The sequence below is a fragment of the Rhinoraja longicauda genome, chromosome 11, assembly GCF_053455715.1.
Source record: "Rhinoraja longicauda isolate Sanriku21f chromosome 11, sRhiLon1.1, whole genome shotgun sequence".
Taxonomy (NCBI): domain Eukaryota; kingdom Metazoa; phylum Chordata; class Chondrichthyes; order Rajiformes; family Arhynchobatidae; genus Rhinoraja; species Rhinoraja longicauda.
The window spans coordinates 9,579,645-9,606,239 of NC_135963.1; the positions used below are offsets into that span (position 1 = coordinate 9,579,645).

The 26,595-nt window shown below is 40.6% G+C and overlaps 1 protein-coding gene across 4 annotated transcripts in view; it reads right to left on the reverse strand.

Moving 5' to 3' along the window:
• The window catches only part of tgfbr3 (transforming growth factor, beta receptor III), a 126,984-nt gene that overhangs the window by 30,117 nt on the left and 70,272 nt on the right, over window positions 1–26,595 (reverse strand). For 3 of the 4 annotated variants that reach the window (XM_078408204.1, XM_078408203.1, XM_078408206.1), the window contains exons 5-8: window positions 16,464–16,647; window positions 16,021–16,189; window positions 12,961–13,111; window positions 4,718–4,913 (exon numbers count right to left, since the gene is read on the reverse strand). In XM_078408204.1, coding sequence (XP_078264330.1) covers window positions 4,718–4,913; window positions 12,961–13,111; window positions 16,021–16,189; window positions 16,464–16,647 — 700 coding nt within the window. The remainder of the gene's footprint in view (window positions 1–4,717; window positions 4,914–12,960; window positions 13,112–16,020; window positions 16,190–16,463; window positions 16,648–26,595) is intronic. The other variant, XM_078408205.1, reaches the window with a different exon arrangement.

A 26,595-nucleotide genomic window follows, 5' to 3' on the forward strand; every position in this document is an offset into this window, starting at 1 on the left:
GGGTTCCTTGAATTAACTTGTGCTATTGTCCCTTAATCAAAGACCAGCTGCTATATTTATATTTTAAGATGAGTTGGTTGTTTTATGGGCTTTTTAGTGCTTTCGCCAATGTTGTTTTTTGATAAAGCCATTCAAGGTTGGGATTACTACTACTTAGGACAAAAATATATGTGTGCTGAAACGCTAATACTTTCAAATGTCCCTTCCCCAATCACATCTGATCCTGATCTGTATTGTTAGCCTTCCATCATTATGGGTCAGAATCGCAATACTGTCATAATTTAACAGTATTGCTGGAGCAACTTCTTCAGGCACAGTAAGTGGATTCACCTTAACTATCTCAAGGCTACTTAGGATGCAAAAGGTCACTCTTGCTAGCAAAGACAAAATGTTCAATGTGTTTTTCCCTTTCACAAGAAAACTTCTCATAAGAAAGTTTTTCCAGGATTTGTTCCTTCTCCATTTACAGTTCCTTCCCCACTTAGGTGGTTCAGCTTAATCCCTCAAGTTACTCAAGACAATTCCACACTGGAGATCCAAAGAAATCCTTCAAGCTGTCTTATTTCATTTTTGATATTAAAAAAAGATACAGTTCCAACTACCCACATGTGCATTGGTGCTAGTGCCATTCGCATAAAGCAAAATAGAAACGGATCAAATGCACATTTGAAAAGATATCTATGTCAAAGAAAAATATTAATGGAGAAAAATAGCAGCAGGAATTACAACTGTAAAGTTAGATAACATGTGAAGAAAAGAATGAAAAAGAGAGCAGTGAAATAAAACACATGGGTTAAATTACATCTTCTATTTCATCTGTTAAATTCTGTTTCACGCTGGCTCAGGAAAGCAGCCAACATAATCAAAGACCTTTCCCACCCTGGCCATTCCTTCTTCACCCCACTCTTGCCAGGCAGTTAATAAGAAGCTTGAATACTTGCACCTACAAACTCAGGAACAGCTTCTTCCCCTCTGTTATCAGGTTGCTGAACAGTCCTTCAATAGCTAACATATGTCTGATTTACCACTACCTCATTGCGGATGTTGTACTTTATCTCTCTTACTACTGCACTGTAATGCTAAGAACAATATTCTGCACTCTATATCTCCCTTTTGCTCTACCTATTGTACTCAAGTTTGACTTGATTGTATTTAGGCATAGTATTATCTGATTTGATTGGGTAGCTAAACTAAGCTTTTCACTGTACGTGGGAACACATGACAATAATAAACCTAAACCTGTATTTGGTAACGTATGTATATACAAATAAACCTATTTTCAGAAATGCAAGCACTTCTGCAGGTAAGCAGTGAGAACTGATGAACAAGAAAATAAAAAAATAAACAACTTCAGTCCTAACCATTTAGCCCCAAAAAAGTTAATTACTTTTTAAAGCAATATATTATCAAGTTAACACCGCAGTTCAACATATTGACCCGATTTAAATTTACAAGCAACAATTTTGAGCATTTTCAGCAGCCGGTCATACTTAGTCCAACATTTGTTACAGCACATCACTGCCTCTTGCCAATTTAATGTTGATTCCCTGATGAGATGCAAAGATATATTATTTTTCGCTTTGCCATATTAGAAGTGACTTGTCTTCTTTGCCTTGTAGCTCTTGCACCTGTTACTTGACCACTTGTTCCACAGGCATTTGGATAGCTAACATCCCCCATAGCAGCTGCAGCACATCTCTCGTCTCCCTTAAGAATTTCTGAATCACTTCCAGTATTTCAGTTTCAAAAAGACCACAAATTTTACCGATTTCAACTTCCAAAAAAGAGAAAGTAAATTACAGCTCCTTTAACTGGGTAATGGTAAACGATTGAATACATGTAAGAAATAATCAAACAACTTAATTCCACTAACAGATAGCGTCACGTCCACCCCAGTTGAAGTCACCTAATTTTGTTCCTTGTTCTCTTCAACACATTGATGGAATTGACAATTTTACTTCATTCAGAAATCACAAAGAATCACTTTTCATTCTCGCAGCTGGAACCTTGCTGATGCCTGGCTTTTATCTTCTGTTGCATGTATAAAGCGGTGGGTTTGAAATTACTTTGTCAACTCATGCATCCCAATGTGGAAATGCTTTATTTTCACTCTCTGCCTCCATGGAAGTTTGAAGATTGTAATTCACAATTTTTGAAAGGTATGCAGAAATTCAAATTCTAATACCTCTCACAGCAACTCCAATACTTGGACTTGGATAATATCCAGGTATTTGTGGCAAGTGCCAGGTTGCTTCCCGGATAAAGTGCTCAATCACCTTTAATACTTTCAAAGATACCCCCACCGTGCCTTGTGAAGTCACACGGTAGCCGAGAAAGTTGATGGTGGTCACCCCAAACCGGCACTTGGCGAGGTTGACAGCAAAACCATGCTCACTGAGCCGCTGACAGAGTTGCCGGAGGTGGGCACAGTGCTCCTGCCGCGAGCGGCTGGCCACCAAGATGTCGTCGAGGTAGATGAACAGAAACTCGAGACCGCGACACACCCCTTCCATTAACCATTGAAAAGCCTGAGCGGCGTTCTTAAGGCCGAACGGCATCCGCACGAACTCGTACAATCCAAACGGTGTAATGATTGCCGTCTTGAGCACATATTCCGGGTGGACCGGGATCTGGGTATAACCCCGCACCAAATCCACTTTTGAGAAGATAGTAGCCCCGGCCAAATGGGCGTTGAAGTCCTGGATGTGGGGCACGGGGTATCGGTCTGCGGCGGTAGCGGCATTCAGCCGCTGATAATCCCCGCAAGGTCGCCAGACCCCGCTTGCCTTGGGGACCATGTGGAGTGGGGACGCCCATGGGCTGTTCGAAGGGCGGACGATCTCCAAGGACTCCATCGTGCGGAACTCCTGCCGGGCCAGACGTAGCTTATGAGGCGCAGTCAGCGTGCTCGTGCGTGGAGGGGTGGGCCGGTAGTTGATATGTAATGCTTGGGGATCGACGACCGGAACTGTGGGGTCAGGATGTCCGGGAACTCGGCCAAGACCCGAGCAAAACAGGAATCCACGGATGACAGGGGGCGTGCAATCAGCTCATCCCGGCGCATTGCGATTGGCTCCATCGTGGCAGCGTGGACCAGGCGCTGCCGCCTGACGTCCACCAGGAGGGAGTGAGCCGAGTCGGCACCGAGCAATGGCTGGGAGACATCGGCGATGGTAAACCGCCACAAGAAATGACAGGAGCCGAAAACGATCGGGACTGTGCGAACCCCATATGTACGGGTGGGGCTGCCTATGTGGCACGGCGATAGGCCCGAAATGAAGACGATGAGCCAGGTGTTTCGGGAGGTATTTTATTTGCTGTCGTTCTCTTGTCCAGTCGGGTCTGCAAGAGAACGATCGCAGGCTTGCCTGCAGTCCGTCTGTCTTTTGTGTTTTTTGTTGTTTTTGTCTCAATTGTAGTGTTAATATGATGTAGTGTTGTATGTTATGTTTTTTGGGGGGGGGGAACGGGAACTGTAACTGTAACATTCTCTCTCCAGAACGGAGACGCGACCTTTGTTCTGTATCGTGTCTCCGTTCCCGTTGCGGCCTACCACCGGCCATGCACCTGGGACCGGCGGGCTCCACCTACCACCGGCCATGCACCTGGGACCACCTGGGTCTCTGGTTCGCAGAGCCCGCGGTCCGGACTCACCACCTGCGGCGCTGGCTGCCTGCGAATGCTGCGGGAACGGCTGCGATTCGTCTCCGGAGGCTCTGGCGCGGGCCGCGTGGACGTCGGAAGCCCGCAGGCCCCTGGATGGGGGCCGACATCGGGAGCTCCGGCAGCGGCAGAGGCAACGTGTCCGCCCGCCCCGAATCGCGGGGCTTGGGTCGACCCGCCGCGGACCTTTCACCATCCGGCGCGGCCTGAAATAGGCCGCGGGATTTTTTTTCACCGCCCAGCGGGGGCTTCAATATCGGGAGCCCCGACCGCCCCGACGTGGCAACTCCAACAGCCTGACCGCGGGACAAGACGGCAGGGAAGAGAAAAAGACATTCTGGCCTACCATCACAGTGAGGAGGGACTGGAGGAGACTCACTGTGATGGATGTTTCTTTTTGTTTGGTGTTAGTTGTGATTGTATGTGTTATTGCATTTTTATTGATTAATCTTATTGGTCTTATTGTTCAACTGCGGGTAATGTTTCATTTTACTACACATTTATGTGTATGTAACAAATAAACGACTATTGACTATTGACTATTGGCACCTAAACCCCTGCCATTTATCCCTGTAGCTAGGGGCCGCCCCCGGACTATTCCATTCCCGTGCCGAGGGGTTCGATAGTGGAATGACCCGACCCTTGGGAGCCGCCACAATGTGGCATCAAGATTAACATTGCAAATTCTACCTTTTTTGCGTTACCACATTTATAAAGACAAATTATCCGATTTACTGCTTAGGCTGGATTTATGATGAAGTCCAAGGGCCTGTTTCAGTGATATATAACTCAATGTGTTCACTACTTATAACTAAACTTAAAATAATTTATTTTACACAATGTGAAAATGTCTACAAGATGGAATTATAGTGGTCTATTTTAAATACTTGTAGATAACTATATAACTTCCAAGCCCTTCCAATTTGTTTTGATGCTTTGTTTATGCATGATGGACATTCATTGCTGGTGGGATTAAAGATGCTGATATACAGCTGCGATCAGATTATAATTCAGTTCTAACTCCTACTGAACGTACACATTTTTGAACACTTACCAGATTCCTGAAGTCTCAAATGAATGTGGTTGGCAACGGAGGCCTTTGTATATGAAGTGATTCTAATGTGACCTCGTTCTCGAACCCAACGCATAAGGTCAAACTTGGCGGTCGTCAGATTAGATGAGGTTTTCTTCACCACAGCCAAGGATGCTTCTGTCTCTCGACTAAATTTGACACTGTCCCTGTCAGAGATCTTGAGAGACATAGAGATCAAAGTGTTAATAACAAATCTATTAAGTTAAGGATCATTACTGAGTTATGTTTAGAGATACAGCATGGAAATAGGCCTTTTGGCCCACCGAGTCCATGCCGACCATATATCACCCTTATGCACTAGTTCTATGTTATCCCACTGTCACATCCACACCTTCCATATTAAGGGCAATTTAGGGAGACCAATTAAACTTGAGGGAAGAAACCAGAGCACCCGAAGGAAACCCGCATAATCACAGGGAGAACGTGCAAGTGCCACACAAATAACACGGATTAAACTCAGGTCCCTGGTGCTGTGAGGGAACGGCTCTACCAGCTGTGCCGTCCATACTTCATTTGTTCTTTTTTATCCTAATTTGAGAAATCCATACCATTAATATGAAACACTCACAATCAACCTAAAAAGCAAATAAAAGCACATGCAGAGACCTCTCTTTAACTTCTTTAACTTGTAGTTATATTAAGTGCTTACACTGTGTATATACTTTTGGATTTTCAGAATGTGCTAATTAAAATACCACTAAAACATTATATGTTTATTTTGGTTTGCTAAATATAGTTTACAGATCAGCAATTTGACACCACAACAAATGTATTACAAACTCGGTGGCACAAACTGTATTTTCAAGGTGATAAGATTGAAATGAATTGCATTTACCAGGGCAAAATGTTACTGCATATGCCTAGCTCATTCTTACTACAGAATTTGGCATTGATCTCATTATATTTTTTCATTCCAAAAGACATTATAGCTATGGAGAGAGCATCTCAACTTCAGAAAATATCTCAACAGTAGAGTTAAGTATACTACACTAGAAATGTGTAGTTAATGTGTATTTAATGCACGTTAAATACAGTGGCACGGTGGTGCAGCAATAGAGTTGCTGCATTACAGCGCCAGAGACCTGGGTTTCATCCAGACTGTGTGTGCTGTTTGTATTTTTTTTACATTCTCCCAATAACCACTTGGGTTTTCAGTGGGCCAAAGGGCCCGTCTCCACACTGTATCTCCAAACTAAACTAAACGGAATCTGAGCCCAACTTAGCCACTGGCTGTGAGCTCGAATTGGCCACCTTTTTCCAGGTAAGTTGCTATGGTTTTCTCTTCATGATTTGCTCCTTTGCCCCACATAATCTCCCTGTTGATCAACTGAATTCCTCGACTAGCTCCGCTCGACAATGCAGGAGATAGTGGATGGAAAACCATTGCTCTGCACACATAATGTTATGGGCCTTTTGCAACAAGAATACATTTGTCAGAGGGTCTTGCAAAAAGTTAGATTTATCCATTGGTAAACAACAAATAGTACGTTCTTGTGGTGGAACTCGTCAACATGATTTACCAAAATATTTGGAAGACCATATTTGTGTTTTCATAAAAGGATGGGCATCAAGTAAAATTAGGGTGTAGAAACAAGGAACTGCAGATGCTGGTTTCTCAAGCAAAGACACAAAATGTTGGAGTAATTCAGTTTTGGGAAACGTGTACCCTATCCATGTTCTCCAGGGATCCTGCCTGACATATTGACTTACTCCAGCATTTTGCGTCTTTCCTCATCAAGTCAAATCGTAGTCTTCAAGAATGTGTAGACATTATTCTTCTAGTTGCTTCCTAACAGAATTAAAACTGAATTCAGCCGTCTGGTTTCTAAGTCTAACAGGCATAACCTGCAGTATAGACATTTTAATGGCAGAGAGGAAAGAGACAGGCCCATAAACCGTTCTAACTGGTGAATAATGTGTGTGATACAGGATCACAAAGAGTGGCGTAAAACTATTTATTAAATTGTAAAACGGATAGAGATTGCAGTAACATCATGTATGACTTGCATCCATGGAAAAACCTCTGGTACTGGTTGGATTTTTGTTTCAGAAAGAAATTAAGCAAGGGTAATTTTCACCAAAACATTTCAAAAATTATGCATGCTGACACAATTGACCTTGGGAAATTGAAGCATGTTCTACATCTGGAATGCAGTTAAGAAAACACCATTACATCCTTCAAAGTCTCAAAAAAATTTACAATGTTATTACCATCTTACATCAGATCTAGTTTTACATTGTCCTACATTTCCCGACACTGGAAATTTCTTTGGTTCTCTTTTGAAAATGCTGCTGTGCATCTCTGCTGCAAAGATTGTGGCAATTTGAATAAAATGCACGGGGATTGTTAATGATCTGGTACGATCAGGAAGGAACAGGCAAATAATGCCGTGGCAGCTGACAGAAAGGTAGAATGATATCTCCTAGTGAGTAAAGGTGCTGCACAAACAGCCAAAAGTGGCCAAATGGTTCCTACAACAGGGATATTGTATTAAAAAATAAAAACAGAGAAAAAGAGGTTCTAACAATGGAATATAGAAGGTCATGGCATGGGGAAACCATCTACTCAGTCATCATATGCAAAGAAGAAAGGAGCTCTCTGGCCAAATAACGTCCCAGTTATGAGTTTATAGTTATGACACCGCAAGTACATACGCAAATACATTTTAATTGAATTAATGATTTCTCTCCTATGAAAGTGACTGAATCTGCAGTAGACGTATTCAGGGTAGAGGTCGAGATGTTTCCACTTGGAGAAGGATCTCAATCGTGAGGATGTTGGAAACTGAGGTACATAGGCCGCCTTCTAACAGAGAATGGTGAATCTCGGTCATTCTCCACCCAAGAGCTTGGTGGTGACCAGATTTGTGGTTATTTGGAGAGAGGAAATACATACACTTTTGACAGAGATCAGGAGGGCAATAGGGAACTGGAGAAGAGGAATAGAGGCCTGGGGCAAATCAGTCGTAAATCAAGTTGAAATGTGAAGCACGCTGAGAGGCAAAATATTCTAATCCTGCTCTTTCTTAATGTTAGGTTTTTAGGTTTGTTCTTAAACTCATTCATTCAGATAGTAGGTTCCAGGTGTGAAAGAAAATTCCATTCATGTATAACCTTTCCAACAATTCCCTTAAATCTATGTACTTAACTCTGCCATTGGCATGGGGAATAGGTACTTCCTTTCTAGTCTCCATGGGCCTTTCAATTTTATACACCTCCATTGAATCTTTCCGTAATCTCTTCTATTCTGACCAACCTTTACTCATAACTAGAAATTCTCCAACCCTGGCATAGTAAAATATCAAACAAACTTTTAGGCACTGATCCGTTATCTATTAGCAATATAGACCCACAGAGAATCCTTTCTTTTGTTGTATGAATGCAGATGTTGAAAATTTTTGGTAAAAGTTCTCTTGATTAAAAGTCGCATGCCTTAAGTCAGCAGGAAAAATAATTTATATTTCCATTTCTTTGAAAAAATTTACAATTGGTTTCTGTAGTCAAATTAATTTTAAAGCATTCATGTTAAAAGGGAGGGAGAATGGTGAGAGCCACTCTCACAATTGGAATAAGAGTAAGCAGTGTGAAAAGGTGGTGAGGTTAACGTTTGAAACTCATTTTACAAATGTACATGATATGTGCGTCATTTTCTGTTTGAAGACAACAGGGTTTATGGCAAGCTAAATATATTTTGAAACTTGTTGATAACATTAAGTAAAACAAACTTGTCAAAGGGAATATCATATTTAGCAAATCCGCTAAACCTTTCAGTCGTCTATCCATTTTGTGACCAGAATACGCACATTAAATGGATTTCATGGTTTAAAGAATGTTTTCCATTGAAACGTCTGATCACTTCACAGACATAATGCAGTGTATCGCTTCTAAATTCCCCATTTGTTCCTCATTCTATTTGCCCTTATTATGTCAAAATTTTAATCCTTTCCCACTGAAAATTCCCACAAATTCATCAATACTCAACTACGTTCCACTAGAGTCGTATTGTTTTTCGGAACATTTCTTTTTTGTTATGCTTTGCTACCATTACACAAAAAAGCCACACATAATTATTCAACTGATTGAGCATTTCTTCCCAGAGGCCAGTAAATTACCACTCCATACTTAATCAATACAATACCATCAACTGGTCACCACTAATCCTTTATAGGGCAATAACTCATTTTTTTTAAAGCTCTCACAGGTAATTATATAGTAATTAGATTTATTTTCATTAGTTGCATCTTTATTTGATTGTTCTGACAACCAGAGCATTTAATGCTTTAATGTCTTTGCTTCAATTTACTAAATAGTTTAAAAAATGTCTTCCAAACTACCACTGTGTCAATGCAAGTATAATTTATTTTTGCTCTACATAATTATAATAAGTTGCTCAGTTACTCAGATAAGCACTTATGTGCTGTCAAGGAAATAATTTACATTGGCTATATTGTGATTCAGAATAAAGTTTGCCTGATTTCCCCTTCTCCACAATCTAACCGATTTCACGCTCTGGGTTGACAGCTGAACAAATACTTAATACAGGACTGCATTATCATGACTAACACATTCTCCATTTCAATTTCAAATGGCCAATTTGATTATAACATTGCCACACTACTTTCTTCATACTCCATCTAAAGAACAATATTAAGCTCCAAAGTGTTTCCATTGGTAAAACCTTTCAGAAACACAAGTTCTTCAAATAGGGTGAATCTGCATTTGGCAAATAACATTTTACAGCAAATGAAAAAAATGTGATTAGTATGAATAATTACACAACTATACAAAATGTGTGCTTCCAAAGATCCCAAGGAATGAAAAGTTCCAAACTTAAGGTTAGAATTAAGATGAGAATATTCTTCTTGGAACAAAGAAGGCCAAAAGGTGATTTGACAAATGCACAAGATTACGAATGATTTTCATGGAGTAAATAGAGGCTATTCCCATTAGCAGATGGTTCAAAGACAAGGGACTGCAGATACAAAATTCAGAGGAAAGACCATCACTGGGGGATGTGTAGGAAAACATTTTTCTGGAAAGGGCAGTCATAATCTGGAACTCATCAGTGGTGGAAATAGGATTTTTTATTTATTCATTTTTTGAAGATGGGAGAGTCATGATCAAGGCCAGCGTTTATCGCTCATCTCTAATTACGCTTGAAAAGGTGGCAGTGAGCTGCCCCCTTGATCAACTGCAGTCCTTCTGGTGTAGGTGCTCCCACAGAACTGTCAGGCAGTGAGGTCCAGGATTGAGTCCTTGTAATGAAGGACTGGCACTAGGATGCTGTGCATTTTGGACAAGAACCTAGAGGTGATGGTGTTACAAAGTGCCACAACCATTGTGTGCCAGTGGTGACAACAATGGGGGTGTCGGCAAAGCAAGCTTTTTTTCCAAGGATAGTGTTGCGCATCTGGAGTGAGGTTGGAGCTGTATACTCCATCACTGTCTGGACTCATGCTTTGCAACTGGTGGAAAGGCTTAGGGGTGTTAGGAAGTCATAAACTCATCATAGCTTAGGTAGCATAGCTGTGAATATTACCTTACATTTATCAGCCCATGCTTAAATGTTGTCCAGGTCCTGCTGTATATAATTTAAATTGAAATTTGAATACAATAATCAACAAACAACCCACTTTTGATCTAATGATGGATGGAAGGCGTCCCAAGGCGTGCGGGTTTGTAGGTTTATTGGCCTCTGTAAATTGCCCCTAACGCATACAGAGTGAACACAAAAGTGATATAACATAGAACTAGTGTGAACTAGTGATTGATGGACAGCATGGACTCAATGGGCAGAAATGCCTGCTTCCACACTGTATCTCTAAACTTCTATCGTGTAGTAACTCAAGAGCAGTTGATTCATGGCAACACCACATTTGCAAGTTCCCCTGCATGTCGCATCTAATCCCAACATAGAAATACTTTGCCATCTTCACTGCTGAATGGCTAAAATGCTAAAACTACCTTCGTAAGCAGCATGCTGCAAGTATTTCATCATGTAGTCTACTGCAGTTCATGAAAGAGAATTACTATCAAGCAGAATAAGATATTGTCAGAAACACATACTTATCAGTGATTCCCATGAATGAATGTGGGAAAGAAAATAAACAGAACATTTTACTTGTGATACAGTTTTGAACCATAACGGAACAGATAATGTTATTCCAGTTTATCTTAAGCTCACTTTTATCTTTCAATGAAAGGACTATTTATGTTTAATCTGGCGAGAAAGCTTGTGCCACATAGCAGGAGAGAACTGCCAATGGTGAACTGTTGTGAGGTTTCATCTTCAAGTCCAGAGGACTTGTAACATTCTGAGCCGAGAGAGAGGGTATACCAGGTTTCTGGCCCTTCAGCACCACACCAGCCAGAGTTAGAGAGTGCATCAAGCCCTGTCCCATTCAATTGAAGGAGGCTACCAACCGTCACTTAAAATATACGTGAAAATATTTTCCGTTTTAATTAGTACTGATGTTTTCAGTAAAACATTTAATTGGAAGATAGCGCATGGAAACTGGCACATCGCAAGTCCATGCTGATAATACATACTGGTTCTAGGTTATCCCACTTTCGCATCCACTCCTTACACACTAGAAGCAATTGACAGAGGACAATTTACCTCCAGACCCATACGTTATTGGGATGTGGGAGGAAACTGGAGCACCCAGAGGAAGCCCACAGTCACAGGGAGAACATGCAAACTCCACACAGACAGCACCCGAGGCCAGGAGTGAAGCAGGGGTTCGGGCACTTTATGGCAGAGGCTCGATAAGCTGTGAAACTATGCTTCAAGAGGATTTAGGGGTTTTTTGTTGTTAATATTTTAATAGTAAATTATTTAAGCTAAATGGCCATAATCATTAGAAATGAAAAAATGGTGGCAGCGGTAGAGTGACTGCCTTACAGCGCCAGAGACCGGGTTCGATCCTGACCTCGGTGCTGTATGTACTGAGTCTGTACATTCATCATGACCATGCGGGTTTTCTACAGTGTACTGGTTTCCTCCCACACGCCAAAGACGTAAATGTTTGTAGGTTAATTGGCTTCGGTAAAAATTGTAAATTGTCCCCTAGTGCTGGTATATGGGGGTGACTAGCTGGTTGGTGCGCACTCAGTGGGCTGAAGGGCCTGTTTCCACGTTGTATCTCTAAAGTCTAAAGCAGAGAAAGCCTTGAACTGCAGGAAGGTCTTCAGGAAGTTCCATGGGCAAGCTCTTAGCTTCCACCACCTGTGGCCTAATTGGCACTCACATGCCCTTTTCAGACCTAGGTTGTTAAGAGCAATGCGGCCACAAATGGTTGGTGTAACAGAGTGGGTGACGTAAGCACAAAGGATGGGCAGATGCAGTGCCTAACTAAAGTGTTTAATAAACTGAGAAAATAACTTTTTTGATGATACTGAAATAGTGTGTTGAAATGTTCCCAATCTTAAATAGGATCCGAGTAAAACACAGTGCTGGAGAAACTCAGTGGGTCAGGCAGCATCCGTAAAGAAAATTGCGACATTTCGGGTTGGTACACCTTCTTCAGACGTCACCTGTCTATTCCCTCCACAGATGCTGCCTGACCTGCTGAGTTCCTCCAGCACTTTGTGTTTGGCTAGAGATTCCAGCATCTGCAATTGCTTGTGTCTCCATTAAGTAGCTCCTGGCTTGCAGAAGAAGAAAAGCATGGAAATATGCAAAAACAAATATTGAGAACTGTGTTAAAGTCAGAATAGAAATAATATTTTCTGCTCCTGAGAGTATGGTACTTGAAACTGCAGTTAGCTTTTGAAGATTTTGGGCAAGTACAGAACCCAACAGCTAACAGCCTGAGGGAACCAGCAGAAAAATGCATTCTCAGTATTGAGTCTCACATTACACTCTTGTGCCCCTAACCTGTTTTACTATGCAAAGATGTGGAGTCAAAACTTTTGCAAAGGATTAACTTCCTTTTCTGATAAATTATAATCCCCAACAAAAACAGTATATTCATTCTTTCAATAACTCATACATGTACAAAAGCAATATATATCACTAGATTAAGGTTTTTGTAGCTTTTGGAAGGGCAATTCTTCATAATACTTTAACTTTTTTAAAAGCCCTCTGCTTGCTAAGTCATCAAATGTGTTTCACTCTCTCATACCTCAACAAACCTAATTATAGTATTCTGATTTTTAGTTAATAACAATTAGTTAACAGAGTTAAATACTCAAATACTTACAATTACTTCTAGCTTGCCACTAACATCATGGGACTGAATTACCCAATTGACTGCTTTCTCACATTTGAGGATCAGCAAAATATTTCTGGAGAGCGCGGTGTCTGCATGCATTGGTCGTATGTCGACAACAATGTCCACTTTGAAAATCCTGCTGTGGGACAGTATAAAAAAAATTATATATGTGCCAAAACTTTTACTTACACTCAATCTTTTCCAGCTGAACATGTCTCTAGTGTCTGGCCAGTTGATTAAAATGTTGGAATTAATCCCAGACAATAGAACATGTGCAAAACAGGCCAGAGTGCAATATGCATTATAAAATGATTCATAATAATATTCACTCAAAATAAGGCTACACGCTTTTTCCAGAAGTAGTTAAAAGGTCAGACTTTTGAGGGTGGAATTTGACCATTAACACTTTTCTCTCAATGACAGTTTAACTTGCACAGACAAATTATTTTTATTTGTCCATCTCAATGACAGCCATGATTTAGTGGAGTGCCTTTTATGAATGATAGTTTTTTTTATTATTTGCTCTTATGTTTACACAATCATGTATGACCAGGAGGTCACTGAACCTACTCATAGGCCTCTATTATGTGGAGGCAATTACAGAGGCTAACTCTGATCTTTGCTAGACACATCTCTACAGTGTCCAGGCAGCTTTACTCATCAGGGCAAAGCTGACTACCATATTGAATGCTGGAATAGACATTTTAGATCATAGGTACACAAAACAGGACAAAATAAATGAGTTAGATTAACATTTTGCATTTATTGCATTGTTAAAAATGTGGGAGGATAGAAAAATATGTTGTTAAAATGTGAATCCACAAGAGAAAAGTTCTAAAGGTCCATTGCATGCGTATTATGACAGAGTGAGTGAGCTCGTTAAAATCTGTGCCAGCCAAGCCTTTGCAAATGGTCTGACAACTTTGTTGTAGCACACGGCTGCATTATCCTTTGAATTGCTTTTATTATGATGTTTGCCAGGTGATTGAGAAACATATTCTGTTTACTAAGTTAAGTTTGATTCAGCAACGAAGGGTGATATGGTCAGATGTTGTGACCAGGAAATGTAACTATATTGACCATCACAAAAGCATTAAATGATGACTTCAATGGAAAATGCATGAGAACAGAAATAATACCTTAGAGGGCTAGAGGAGGTAGCATTTGTACCAGAAACGATAAACACCATAAATGGCAATTCAAGTAAAATTTTGAGGTTAAAATGACTAATGCAAAACAATGACTGAAAATAAAAAAGTACTCTCATTTTGAAATCATATCATTTTAATGCCAGCTTTTTTTTTTAGAAATACAATGTTAGTACAAAATGCTAATCAGATAACATTGGACTTACAGCTTAATAAACTGAAGTTTCATTTGGAAAATTAGGTCTGAAAAATGGTCCGACCTGAAATGTCACCTATCCATTTTCTGCAGAGATGCTGCCTGACCCACTGAGTTACTCCAGAATTTTGCGTCTTTCTTAGAGAAAACTTGGAAAACTTAAAGGGATGAAGAAATGGAATTTAGAGGGATCATGGAAACTATTGGATCCAGTTAAAATGACACTAGGCGTCATCAGGAACTATTTCCTGAGGTTAGATGGGGCATTCCAAGAATCCTGCAATGTGAAATACTGGTGTCCCATTAAAACTGTCACTGGGACATCATCTGGAAGTAGTTAGTTATATCAAGTCAAGGAAATTTAACAAGATGCAACTAGTCATTATCCTAGAAGTTTATCTGTGTGATGCTGAAAAAATAAGACAGTAACCAATTATGAGCACGTTTTTGGGAGACTTAATGCTGTTGTTAATAGGTATGGACATGGTGGGAAATACTTCCGAGAACTCTATAGCTGCTTTCCTGGTATCTAGTTGGTTTAAAACCACTGGCAGAACAATGACCAAAATCTGGTGAGATTTTGCACAATATTGGTTTCAACACTACCTGGCACTGTTCATTTGTAAATAAAACAGTGAAGACCCACACTGAATGTATTTAAACTGTAGTCAAAGGCAGTGCCTGGTACCACTCTCTGCAAGACTAACCTCAAGTAGATTGACCCAAACTGGGGGATCCCAGTAACGACAACCAGCTGGTGTCCCTCAAAATTCAGTGGCCAGAAATGCCAATAAAAATCAAAAATAAACAGTCCACTTTCACCAGATTAAAAAAAAGTGAAAACATAGACAATTCACAAAAGATGTGGAACTAAAAATTTTCTTAATCAATACATCCCACCAGAACTATTTCTATGCATGCTACCCCCCCACCCAAAAAAAAAGGTAGCCCTTGCTCACACTTGAAACTTTTGAAAATCTTGTTTACTGGTTCAGATAAGTACTGTAATTTCACTGCTTTTAAAAGTAAAAAATTAATCACCTGTACACACAAGTTCTTTGTTATCCCACTATCGCAACCAATCGCTAAACACTCAGGGAAATTTAGCGAGGTCAATTAACCTAAAAATCTGCACGTCTTTGGGATGTGGGAGGAAACCAGAGCACCCAGGGGAAACCAATGCGGTCAGAGGAGAACGTGCAAACTCCACAGGCAGCAGCCGAGGTCAGGATCCAAACTGGCTCTCTGGCGCAATGAGGCTGCAGCTCCACCAGCTGAGCCACCATATCCTTACTCTCAAAACACTAGCCTCAAGATCCTTGCAAGCTGCCTCTGCATTTGACATTTTGCTGCATTGCAGAAGTGTATAGGAGCTCCCTGGCTGAAGCGTGGAACCTTACACATTTGATCAATGCTACTTATGCGTTAATGTCTGGAAGGGGCATTTGGCTGCAATGGAGGCCGTGATGGAGAGCATTCATTCAATTCCAAGTACTTACCTGGAATCCTTCTGACACAAACGGGCCTTTGCACAAAAAGTGCCTTCTGTTCTAAAGTGTAAATTATTCCAATGTTTCGAGATGCCTATTGCTTATCATACCACCATATCCTAAGCAACACGCTCATTGTTTACCCCTTATCACACAGCAATTCAGCATTTTGAAAGGAATCAAAGACTCAAACAATACTGAAATCATGAATTACCTGTAAGTACTTGAACTTGGGGATTCAAGTTCAATAACATGAACCTCTTTTTCTTCGGCTGGGTATGAAGTTGTACAACCCTGTGCAGGTTGCATTTTTAAATAGGCTCCCAGATAATTCTGAGACAGAAAGTTTTTCTTTATTATGCACGTCGGTGACAATGCAGGATCTAGAAAAGTTAGAAACAGTGTCTTATGATTTGTTCACAAATCAACATCGAGATATTGTCTTAAGATTTGTTCAGTTTAACTTTGGCAAACAAACATCTGAGGTGCTAATTTTACCGAACCGTATGGGGCTACCTGCAATAACTAATTTCAAATAATTATACATACATACCTCTAACTAAATAACAGTAATATCACTGCCAATAATGAACAATTCACACTGATCATTACAGGTAAGAGACAACTTACGGCAATCACGATGTAAGATGGACTCACCTTCACCCACTTTGATGTAAATATTGTTCACCTTATTCAGTTCAGTAAAAGATGTTACGAACCCGTATTTTCTCTGGGTCCACTGCAGTAAATGTTTACTACCTTGAGGCAGTGAATGCTCTTCCAATGATTTTGATGAGGTGAAGTTTGCTGTTGGAAACTGAACTGTAGAATTCTTAGACACCTAAAATTAGGAAGAATAAAAGCATTTTGTTAAAACCATTCCTTTTCGTAAATAAATATTGCTTAATATTTGTCACTCCAGGGCGACATTTTATATTGTCGGGGCTCATTAGTTCATGTTTTATGCCGGAACAGAGGAAGTGCCTCTGAAAAAATGAGTCCAAATTGATGGTGCTAAGGCAGAGAAAAATGTGTAAGAATTGTACAATTCTAGGTTAAAGTGAACAAATTTACATCCAATAAATCTTAAATAGTGCCAATTATTCTTCCTGACATTCAAACCTAACTTGTATCAGTATGTTATTGTATCAGTAATCCTCTTGATTTTAATTAATGTTGGAGATTTAGATGGCAGCGCACGAAGATTGCTGTAAATTCAAATGCACGGACCCAGAGGGACTCCGAGTGAGTGCATGTGCAATAAACAGTGGCCTATAAAATCCAGACTCAAATTCGATCTACTAAGAAGCCATGGCTATTGCCTCTAAAACTCGAAAAGCTGAATTTGTTGAAACATAGTCTTTGAAATGTGTAAAGAAACTAGGCAATAGTTCTGCAGCAATGAATGATAATACTACAATGTTTACTGATGTTGAACATAACATCGATTAAAACTTGGCAATGCAGGCCCACAACCGGTCCAGTTCAATTTACGCATGAGTGATAAATAATATGTGCCACAGTAATCTGCATTTTGATGCGTCTACTTTCTGGTCTAGACAGTTTATGTGGAATAGATTATACTGCACAAAAACATGCTACAATGTAGGAGGAGAATAACCTCCAATAGGATTTATTTCATATACTTATTACTTTATTTTAACCACCAATGCTCCAACCATAATGCAATATATTCTTTCCCACCTCCAGTGTCATAAGTAGGCTACTTTCAGGGTACTGTACATATTCCCTTCTAGTTTCCTGATACCTACATCCCACAGCACAAATTTAATGCAGATGGACTGGAGTCTGACGTTCCACTGATTAGAGCCAAAAAGTTATAAAGACAGCCAGCAGTTCGACCTTTAGAAATAATCCCTCGGAATTTTTTTTTGTTAGTGCAATAAAACAAAGTAATAAATGCATGGTTTAGTTTAACACAAAGTAAAAAAGCCATAATTAAGGGCAGTCTTGGGATCAACAACAACAATATGTATTTATTTAGTGCCTTTAGTATTTGGGAGTGTCCAGGAATGCAGAACATTAAGTCACAGTGACCAAAAGCTTCATGCAAAAATAGGGAGACTGTGTGGCTTAAAAAAAGCTCTTGGGACTAAACAGACATGTAGAGTGGAGTGAAATAAGTCAGAATGCACAAAGGAACAGTATTGGGAATCAGTTACAGATGCGAGATGCAAGAGATGTAGCACTGGAGTATGGGGAGAGATGAAGTAACAGACAACCACCTGCTTTTGTGTGAACTTGTGACACAGGCAATTCAGAGGCCACTTAATTCAGACTCCCAAATGCGTTTCATCACCCAGGCAGACCATGACTGACCTGTACCTGAACACACTGAACTGAGCAAAACACAAAGTGCTGGAGGACCTCAGAGGGTCAGACAGCATCTGTGGAGGGTACAAACAGACAAAGTTTCAGGTTGGGAACTTGCCTTACTTCATACTGCAAGGATACAGGAAATTCGACTCACCAAGTCCTCACTAGGCATCAATCATCAGTTCACATTATTTCGATGTTATTCCTCTTTCTCATCCACTTTCTACATACCAAGGACAATTTTAGAGGCCAATTAACCTCCAAGTCTTTAGGATGTGGAAGGAAACCGGAGCACCCGAAGGAAACGCAAACTTCACACAGATAGCACCCAAGATCAGGATTAAACCTGGGTCTCTGACGCAGCAAGACAACAGCTCAACCAGCTGTGCCACTGTATTGCCTCCAACAAAAATCTAAGCAGGACCAAAATGCAAGCCGCTGGGGTAACTCAGTGGGTAAAGCAGCATCTGTTGAGACACTTCTGATTGAGACCCCTGAAGTTAGTCCTGATGCGGAGTCTCGATCCATAACTTCAATACCTCTTTGCTTCCACAGATGCTGCTTTACCCAGAGTTCTTCCAGCAGGCTGTTTTTGTTCCAAATTCCAACATCTGCAATCTCCTATCTTTCTAAACTAAAAACACAGCTAAAATAGGACATCACTTAAAACAAAACAATCAAGTAAAAGGCATTCATTTGACTGTGCTGCAACACCATATATTGCAGACTCATCGCCTGTTAGGGAGCATCCAAACTTAACATATATAACATATAACATATAACAACTACAGCATGGAAACAGGCCTGTCCGGCCCTACCAGTCCACGCCGACCATTCTCCCTGACCTAGTCTCATCTACGTGCACTCAGACCATAACCCTCTAATCCCCTCCTATCCATATACCTATCCAATTTAAGTTTGGTGAAGCCAGATAGATGAAAAACAAAATCCAAAGGAGGGGTTTAACTCTTTCTGCTACATTGCACCACCCCTTTTGTATTTGATGCCGTACATATTGTACAACTTTCTTTAGTGTGAATGCAACGGTCTCAACTTCCCGGCAACCAGTAATTCCAGAAATGTATTTGTTACAACATTAATGTTCCATTTTATGCTTACCTCTGTTCCAGCTGCACACGATAACGGAACTGTTGTTTACTTTAAACACCAAAAGGATGTTGGTGGGCATTAAAAACCACTTACATTTGCGACCACAAGGAACTGTAGATGCAGGAACGTTGCATAGAACACAAAGTTCTGGAGTATCTCAGCGGGTCAGGCAGCATCTCTGGAGAAAATGTACAGGCGATGTTTCGGGTCAACAGTTGCAGACTACAGTTTGAAGAAGGTTCCTGACCTGAAACATCCCCTGTCCATAGCCTCCCCTGTCCATAGCCTCCAGAGATGCTGCCTGACCCAGAGTTACTCCAGCACTTTGTATTCTACACTTTTATTTGCTAATGTAGCATCACTTTTCCACCTTTGTGCAACACCACACACAATGACAAAATTCCACAAGAAGATCCTGTTTAGGATAAACATGGATTACAACTACTGTAATAAGAACATAAATTGCTGCAAATACTCAACAGGTCAGGCAGCATCTGTGGAGAGGACAAATTTGCATTTAAAGTTGTCATCTGAACTGGAAAAAGTTATGATATAAAACAAATTTCCAGATGCAGAGAAAACGGGGACGAGACAGGAGTGCACATGGGTAAGTATGCGAGAGGATGGAAGGCAGGGATGGTGGCACAGAGTGAATGAGAATGGTAAAGGAATTTGTGAATAATTAAAGGTTTGTTTTGTGGAAGTGCAAATACGCAGAATAAATAATGCTTAAAACATGAAAGTTAAATCCTGAAACTGATCTGAAATTGCTGAACTACATGCTGAGTATGGAAGACTATACTGCGCCCAGTGGAAAGATGAGACGTTGTCCCTCAAGCTTACATTGAGCGACATTGCAACAGTTCAAGAAGATCAAGCATAAAGAGCTGAGAGTTTGGGTGGGAATGGTGAGAAGCTCCCAGAACTGCTGACTTTTCCAGCAATTCTTGCATTTATTTCAATTTCCAGTATGTGTACTATTTTGCTTTTGAGATCAGAAATGTGAAATTGTGAAATTTACCATCCAACATGGATTACAATGGAAGACAACCTGCACATTTATTGAAGGACTTCCTTTTCATTTGACCAAGCCAGCAAAATGAAACTTTTTTTCTGTCATGGCCTCAGGTGCTGTCTTTGCGGAGTTTGCATGTTCTCCCTGCGACAGTGTGTGTTTCGTCTCTGTGCTTCAGTTTCCTCCCATATCACCAAAACGCACCAGTTGGTGCTTTAATTGTCCACCATAACTTGCCTCAAGGTGAGTGTTAAGGGCCTGTCCCAGTTACGCGATTTTTAAGGCAACTGCCGGCGACTGTCAAAGTCTTAGCAGATCGCCGAAATTTTCTTTTACCCTACGACAATGACCATGACAATGCCGAGTCAGGTCGATACAAGTTACTTTTTTTGTGAAACTAGCGCCTGGCTAAGAGATTACACCGTCTTCGGAAACATCGTGAAATTCCCACGCTTACCTGACCTTCAAACTGTCGCCTCCAATCTACCTGTCAAATGTCCTGACGGTAAATAAATTGGTTAAACAAAACTATCTTCTGGTATCTTCAAATGCCTTTTCTTAATTTAATATTACGTGCTTCTAAATGCAACTGCGACAACCTAGCAAACCTGGGGACAGCATGCGACAGCAATAAGCTACGATACCTGGCGACAAGCCAGCTGTCGCCGAGAAATTTCTATCTGGAAATGTTTTCCGCGACGCGCCGAGATCCGCTATGATTCATTGAAGACTCCTCACGATCACGATCGTGCCCGCGACATCCTGGTGAACATTCGGCGAAAGCTTAGTCGCCGGCAGTCGCCCCTAAAATCACCTAAGTGGGACAGGCCCTTTAGAATCGGGTGAGGGGGGGACGAAGTGGGTTGTTGATAAGAGCGTATGAACTTATTGTACGATTGTGTAAATGGGTGGTTGATAGTTAGACACAGTCAGGTGAGCTGAAGGTAGAAACAGGAAACTGCAGATGCCAGCTTACAAAGACGGGCACAAAGTGCTAGAGTAACTCAGCAGGTCAAACAGCATCCCTTGAGAACATGGATAGGTAATGCTGTTGTCTTCAGACTCTAGGCTGAAAGGTCTGTTTCCATGAAAAAAAAATTGTCCCTAGTGTGTGTAGGATAGTGTTAATGTGCAGGGATCGCTGGGCGGCGCGGACTTGGTGGGCCGAAAAGGCCTGTTTCCGCGCTGTATCTGAAATATGAAATAAATAAATATGAAATATGATGTAGGTCTCTGTCCTGGCTGAGATACCACCAGAACCACACTATGCTTAACAAAAGGTTCAAAACACTGCAATTCATTTTAACTATTCTTTTTTTCTCAAACATGGCAATTTCATGATATTATTTTAAACATAAAACGAATGACTGTACATAAAACACTTGATAAATGTGAACATAAGGTTGATTATCCATAACTGGAACTAAGCCATCTAAAATAACAAAATCTTCTTTACGGCTCTTAAATTATGCAAATAATTGATGTCAATTCTTTCTAAATTCAAGCCACAATCTAGTTTTTGCTTCAAAATTATTTAAAATAAAAAAATTGAACTTAAAGGTCTTTGGTTTCTCTATTTACATGCCTCTCCAACTTATGCAGAACACTTTTTATCATTGATCCTCGCATAATGATCTACATTTGGGTTACTATGAAAAATTATGCCATAACAACCCCATCTCTTTTCCAGCTTTCTTTCTCACCCCCTTTCACATTCAGTCTGAAGAAGGGTCCCGACCCGAATCGTCATCTATCCATGATCTCCAGATGCTGCCTGACCCGCCGAGTTACTTCAGCATTTTGTCTTTCTTTACCATATTTAAAGTCGCTACTTTTCTGCAGCCAGCTTGCAATTAAAGAAAGGTAAACAACATTCATTTGCTAGTTTACCTGATTTTACAACCTTGGGGGCGTATGAAGAAACCCGTACAATCAATGTTACTTTTGAAGACCAGTAATTTGTTGCAATAACTCACAAATAACAAATCAGATAATTCAAAAATACTTTTCAATGTTGCTGGTTGAGGGTATTGATTAGTCTGGGATTTAGGTATAATTGCAACATCTTAACATCTTTTTAGATCTGCCTTTCATAACTTCTGAGGTGTTCAAATAGATAATCTAAGATCCACCTTAAAAGTCAACACTAAATGCAACTTGAAATTTTAAATAGACAGCTTTTCAGGCCAATGGCCTGAGGTGAGAACTGAGGAAAGTTTGAATTTTAGCAACTCTGAAGTTGCAGAGTCAGTGGAGATGGCTAGATAGACAACAGAAGGGCTGCATTAGGATCCATTTCTGGTGAATGCTAAAAACACTGATTTGCTGAATATTTCCAGCAATTTTGTTTTTTATATTAAATATTGTGGCCTATAGTTATTTCACAAATGGTGCATAAATTCTGAATTATTGTTAAATATTCACAAGAAGTTAACAAATGTCTTTAGGTTGAGATTTAGGTTTAAGTTTATTATCGTCATATGTACCGAGGTAGAGTGAAAAGCTTTTGGTTTGGATGCTATGCAAACAGATAACACTGTTTAAAACAATTAAGTCAAACTCAAATATAAAGAGGAAGATGTGAAGTGCATAATATAGTTCTCAGCACAATATTTTACTAAATTTGCACCACTTGGCATCATGTTTGGCATAAATATTATGGGCCTAAGGAGCCATTCTGTGCTTTGATGCTCTAAGTTCTGAAATAATTTTTTGTTCATAACCAAGAGATAAATTTGAAAATAGATTGTTCATTTGAGAATCATAAGCACAAGAATGAAGGCCAAATTCCATGTTTCAGGATTAAAACATTACTTTAGCATTTAAATTGGAAAGATTAAATTATTATTTTAGGGAAGTACTAATCGTATCATGCACATTTGATTGCTAAAGCATCCTATTTGTATCCTCATGCCATTCAATATTGATAATTTTGATTTGATAATATCAATATTGTAATTTGTTTTTTAGAAACTGGATGGTCATTTGTTTAAATATCCGGAATGTTTAATTGGCCTGCTTGGAGATTATAAATGTAAATTAGAAATTCAGCAGAACTGGTGCACGTGTTTTTCCAGAAAACAGGGAACTAATTGCCTTGGAGGATGAGACGGTAATTCACAATCCTTGCTGCCCCTGAAAATGGAGGTTTATGCATCAATGTGGAAAAACAAAACAATTTTAATCACAGCGTGATAACTAATTTTGAATTACAGCACCACATTTTTCCATAATGACACACAATGGAAATATGGTGCAGTATAATTACAGGGTTTCAATGTAAATACAAATTTCCTGTAATTAACAGCACTACACTGCCTGCAAGTGTAAACTTCAAACTTGTGAAAACATGATAAATCTAGGACAATTAGTTTCAGCTTCAACTCAGAAAAAAACATCATAAAGAAGATTTTGATTGTAATACACCCCAATTTGCTTACAAGCACATCTGACATAATGATGAAAGGATGATCAACGATGAAACAGTGAAGGAGATGGGCTGCAGACCGTCCATCAATTATGTCTTGGGGCCAAGATGATCGGCCTCCAAAAACCATAACCATCTTCCTTTGCATGAGATATGATTCTAGCAACAGAGTTTTTCTCTTGATTGACATTCATGCCCACTCTTCTTGATGCCAGTTTTGGTTTTGCCTGGACAAAAGTGCTATCGACTCCATACATAGACCAAAGGGCTGAATTAGAAAGGTGAGATGAGTGTGACTACCCTTGACATTAAGGCATCATTTTGCCAGAGTGGCAGCAAGGAGGCTTGCTAAAACTCAAGTTAAACTAGGCCAGGATCTACAATGAAGGATAAGGCCCTGGGGAGTGTTGTAGACTGAAGGGATCGAGGAATACGAGTACATAGTTCCCTGAAAGTTTTGTAGCAGGTTGATAGAGTGGTCAAGTAGACTTTCAGTACTCGGGCTTTCATCAGTCAGGGAATTCTGTACTTGGGCCTTCATCAGTCTGGGAATATGCAGGTAGACTGGGAAAATCAGGTTGGTACCGGACCCCAAGAAAGGGACTTTGTGGAGTGCCTCCGAGGTGGATTCTTAGAGCAGCTTGTACTGGAGCCTACCAGGGAGAAGGCAATTCTGGATTTAATGTTGTGTTTGATAAGGGAACTCAAGGTAAAGGAGCCATTAGGAGGTAGTGACCATAACATGATAAGTTTGAATCTACAATTTGAGAGGGAGAAGGGAAAATTGGAAGTGTCAGTGATGGGTCTGAAGGCTGCTAAATCCCAAGGGCCTGATGGTTTGCATCCCAGGGTACTTAAGGAGGTGGCTCTAGAAATCGTGGATGCATTGGTGATCATTTTCCAATGTTCTATAGATTCAGGATCAGTTCCTGTGGATTGGAGGGTAGCTAATGTTATCCCACTTTTTAAGAAAGGAGGGAGAGAAAACAGGGAATTATAGACCAGTTAGCCTGACATCGGTGGTGGGGAAGATGCTGGAGTCAATTATAAAAGATGAAATAGCAGCATATTTAGATAGCAGTAATAGGATTGGTCAGCATGGATTTACGAAGGGGAAATCATGCTTGACTAATCTTCTGGAATATTTTGATGTAACTAGGAAAATGGGAGAGCCAGTGGATGTAGTGTACCTGGACTTTCAGAAAGCCTTTGATATGATCCCACATAGGAGATTAGTGGTCAAAATTAGAACACATAGTATAGGGGGTAGGGTACTGACATGGATAGAAAATTGGATGGCAGACAGGAAACAAAGAGTAGGGATTAACAGGTGCCTTTCAGAATGGCAGGCAATGACTGGTGGGGTACCGCAAGGCTCGGTGCTGGGACCGTAGCTATTTACAATATACGTTAATGATTTAGATGAAGGGATTAAAAGTAACATTAGCAAATTTGCAGAAGACACAAAGCTGGGTGGCAGTGTGAACTGTGAGGAGGATGCTATGAGGGTGCAGGGTGACTTGGACAGATTGGGTGAGTGGGCAGATGCAGTTTAATATGGATAAATGTGAAGTTATCCACTTTGGTGGCAAGAACAGGAAGGCAGATTATAATCTGAATGGTGTCAAGTTAGGAAAAGGGGAAGTACAACGAGATCTGGGTGACTTTGTACATCAGTCACTGAAAGTAAGCATGTAGGTACAGCAGGCAGTGAAGAAAGCTAATGGCATGTTGGCCTTCATAACACGAGGAGTTGAATATAGGAGCAAAGAGGTCCTTCTGCAGTTGTAAAGGGCCCTCGTGAGACCACACCTGGAGTATTGTGTACAGTTTTGGTCTCCAAATTTGAGGAAAGACATTCTTGCTATTGAGGGAGTGCAGTGTAGGTTCACAAGGTTAATTCCTGGGATGGCTGAACTGTAAAGAAAGGCAAGACACTGGAACTTTAGAAGGATGAGAGGGGATTAAGCTGGAAAGAGCGAAGAGAAAATTTACGAGGATGTCACCAGGACTCGAGGGCCGGAGCTACACGGAGAGTTTGGATAGACTAGTTAGTGCTGCATAGTGCTAGATAGAGCTGCACACCATCATGATGGCAACAGATAGAACAAATGCACATAATCTTTTGCCTAGAATAGGGGAATAAATAACTAGAGGGCATAGGTTTAGCTAAGAGAGGAAAAATTTAATAGGAACCTGAAGGGCAACTTTTTTTGTACTGGATGTTGTGGGTATATAGAAGGAGCTGCCAAAATAACTAAACATAGCACAAAAAGTAAGGAAATTTGTGTTTGGTAGATTATTTCTTTGTTGTAACAATGCTTCTTGGCAATAAATCTTATACCGTTGGAAAGCCTGTTTATTTCCCTTTTAAATGGTGTCACATTTGTAAGGAACATGCATTTGTGGGATGAGCAGCAGAGCTGAGTATGTGGGTTGCGCCCATGAAAAATCTGCCAAATCTTCTCTGCCAATGCCAAACAGCTTATTCTGCCATTGACTCTTGTTCGGTGTTGTTTGGTGGATTGGATGATTGAAGTCTGAAGAAACAAGACATATTGGCAATTTAACAATTTATTCATTTAATAAACAGGAGCCTCAGTAGTGTGTGGAAGAACCATACACAGCCACAACAGCCTGGCACCTCCTCATGCTGGTCACCAGCCTGGTCACACACTGTTGTGGGATGGCATCCCATTCTTCAACCAGCATTTGTCGCAAGTCAACCGACGTGGTTGTGTTGGTCACTCTGGCACGAACAGCACGCCCAAGCTGATCCCACAAGTGTTCAATGGGGTTGAGGTCAGGACTGCTGGCAGGCCATTCCATCCTCTCCACTCCCAAATTCTGGAGGTAGTCTCTGAGAAACCCTGCTCTGTGGGGGCGAGCATTGTCATCTT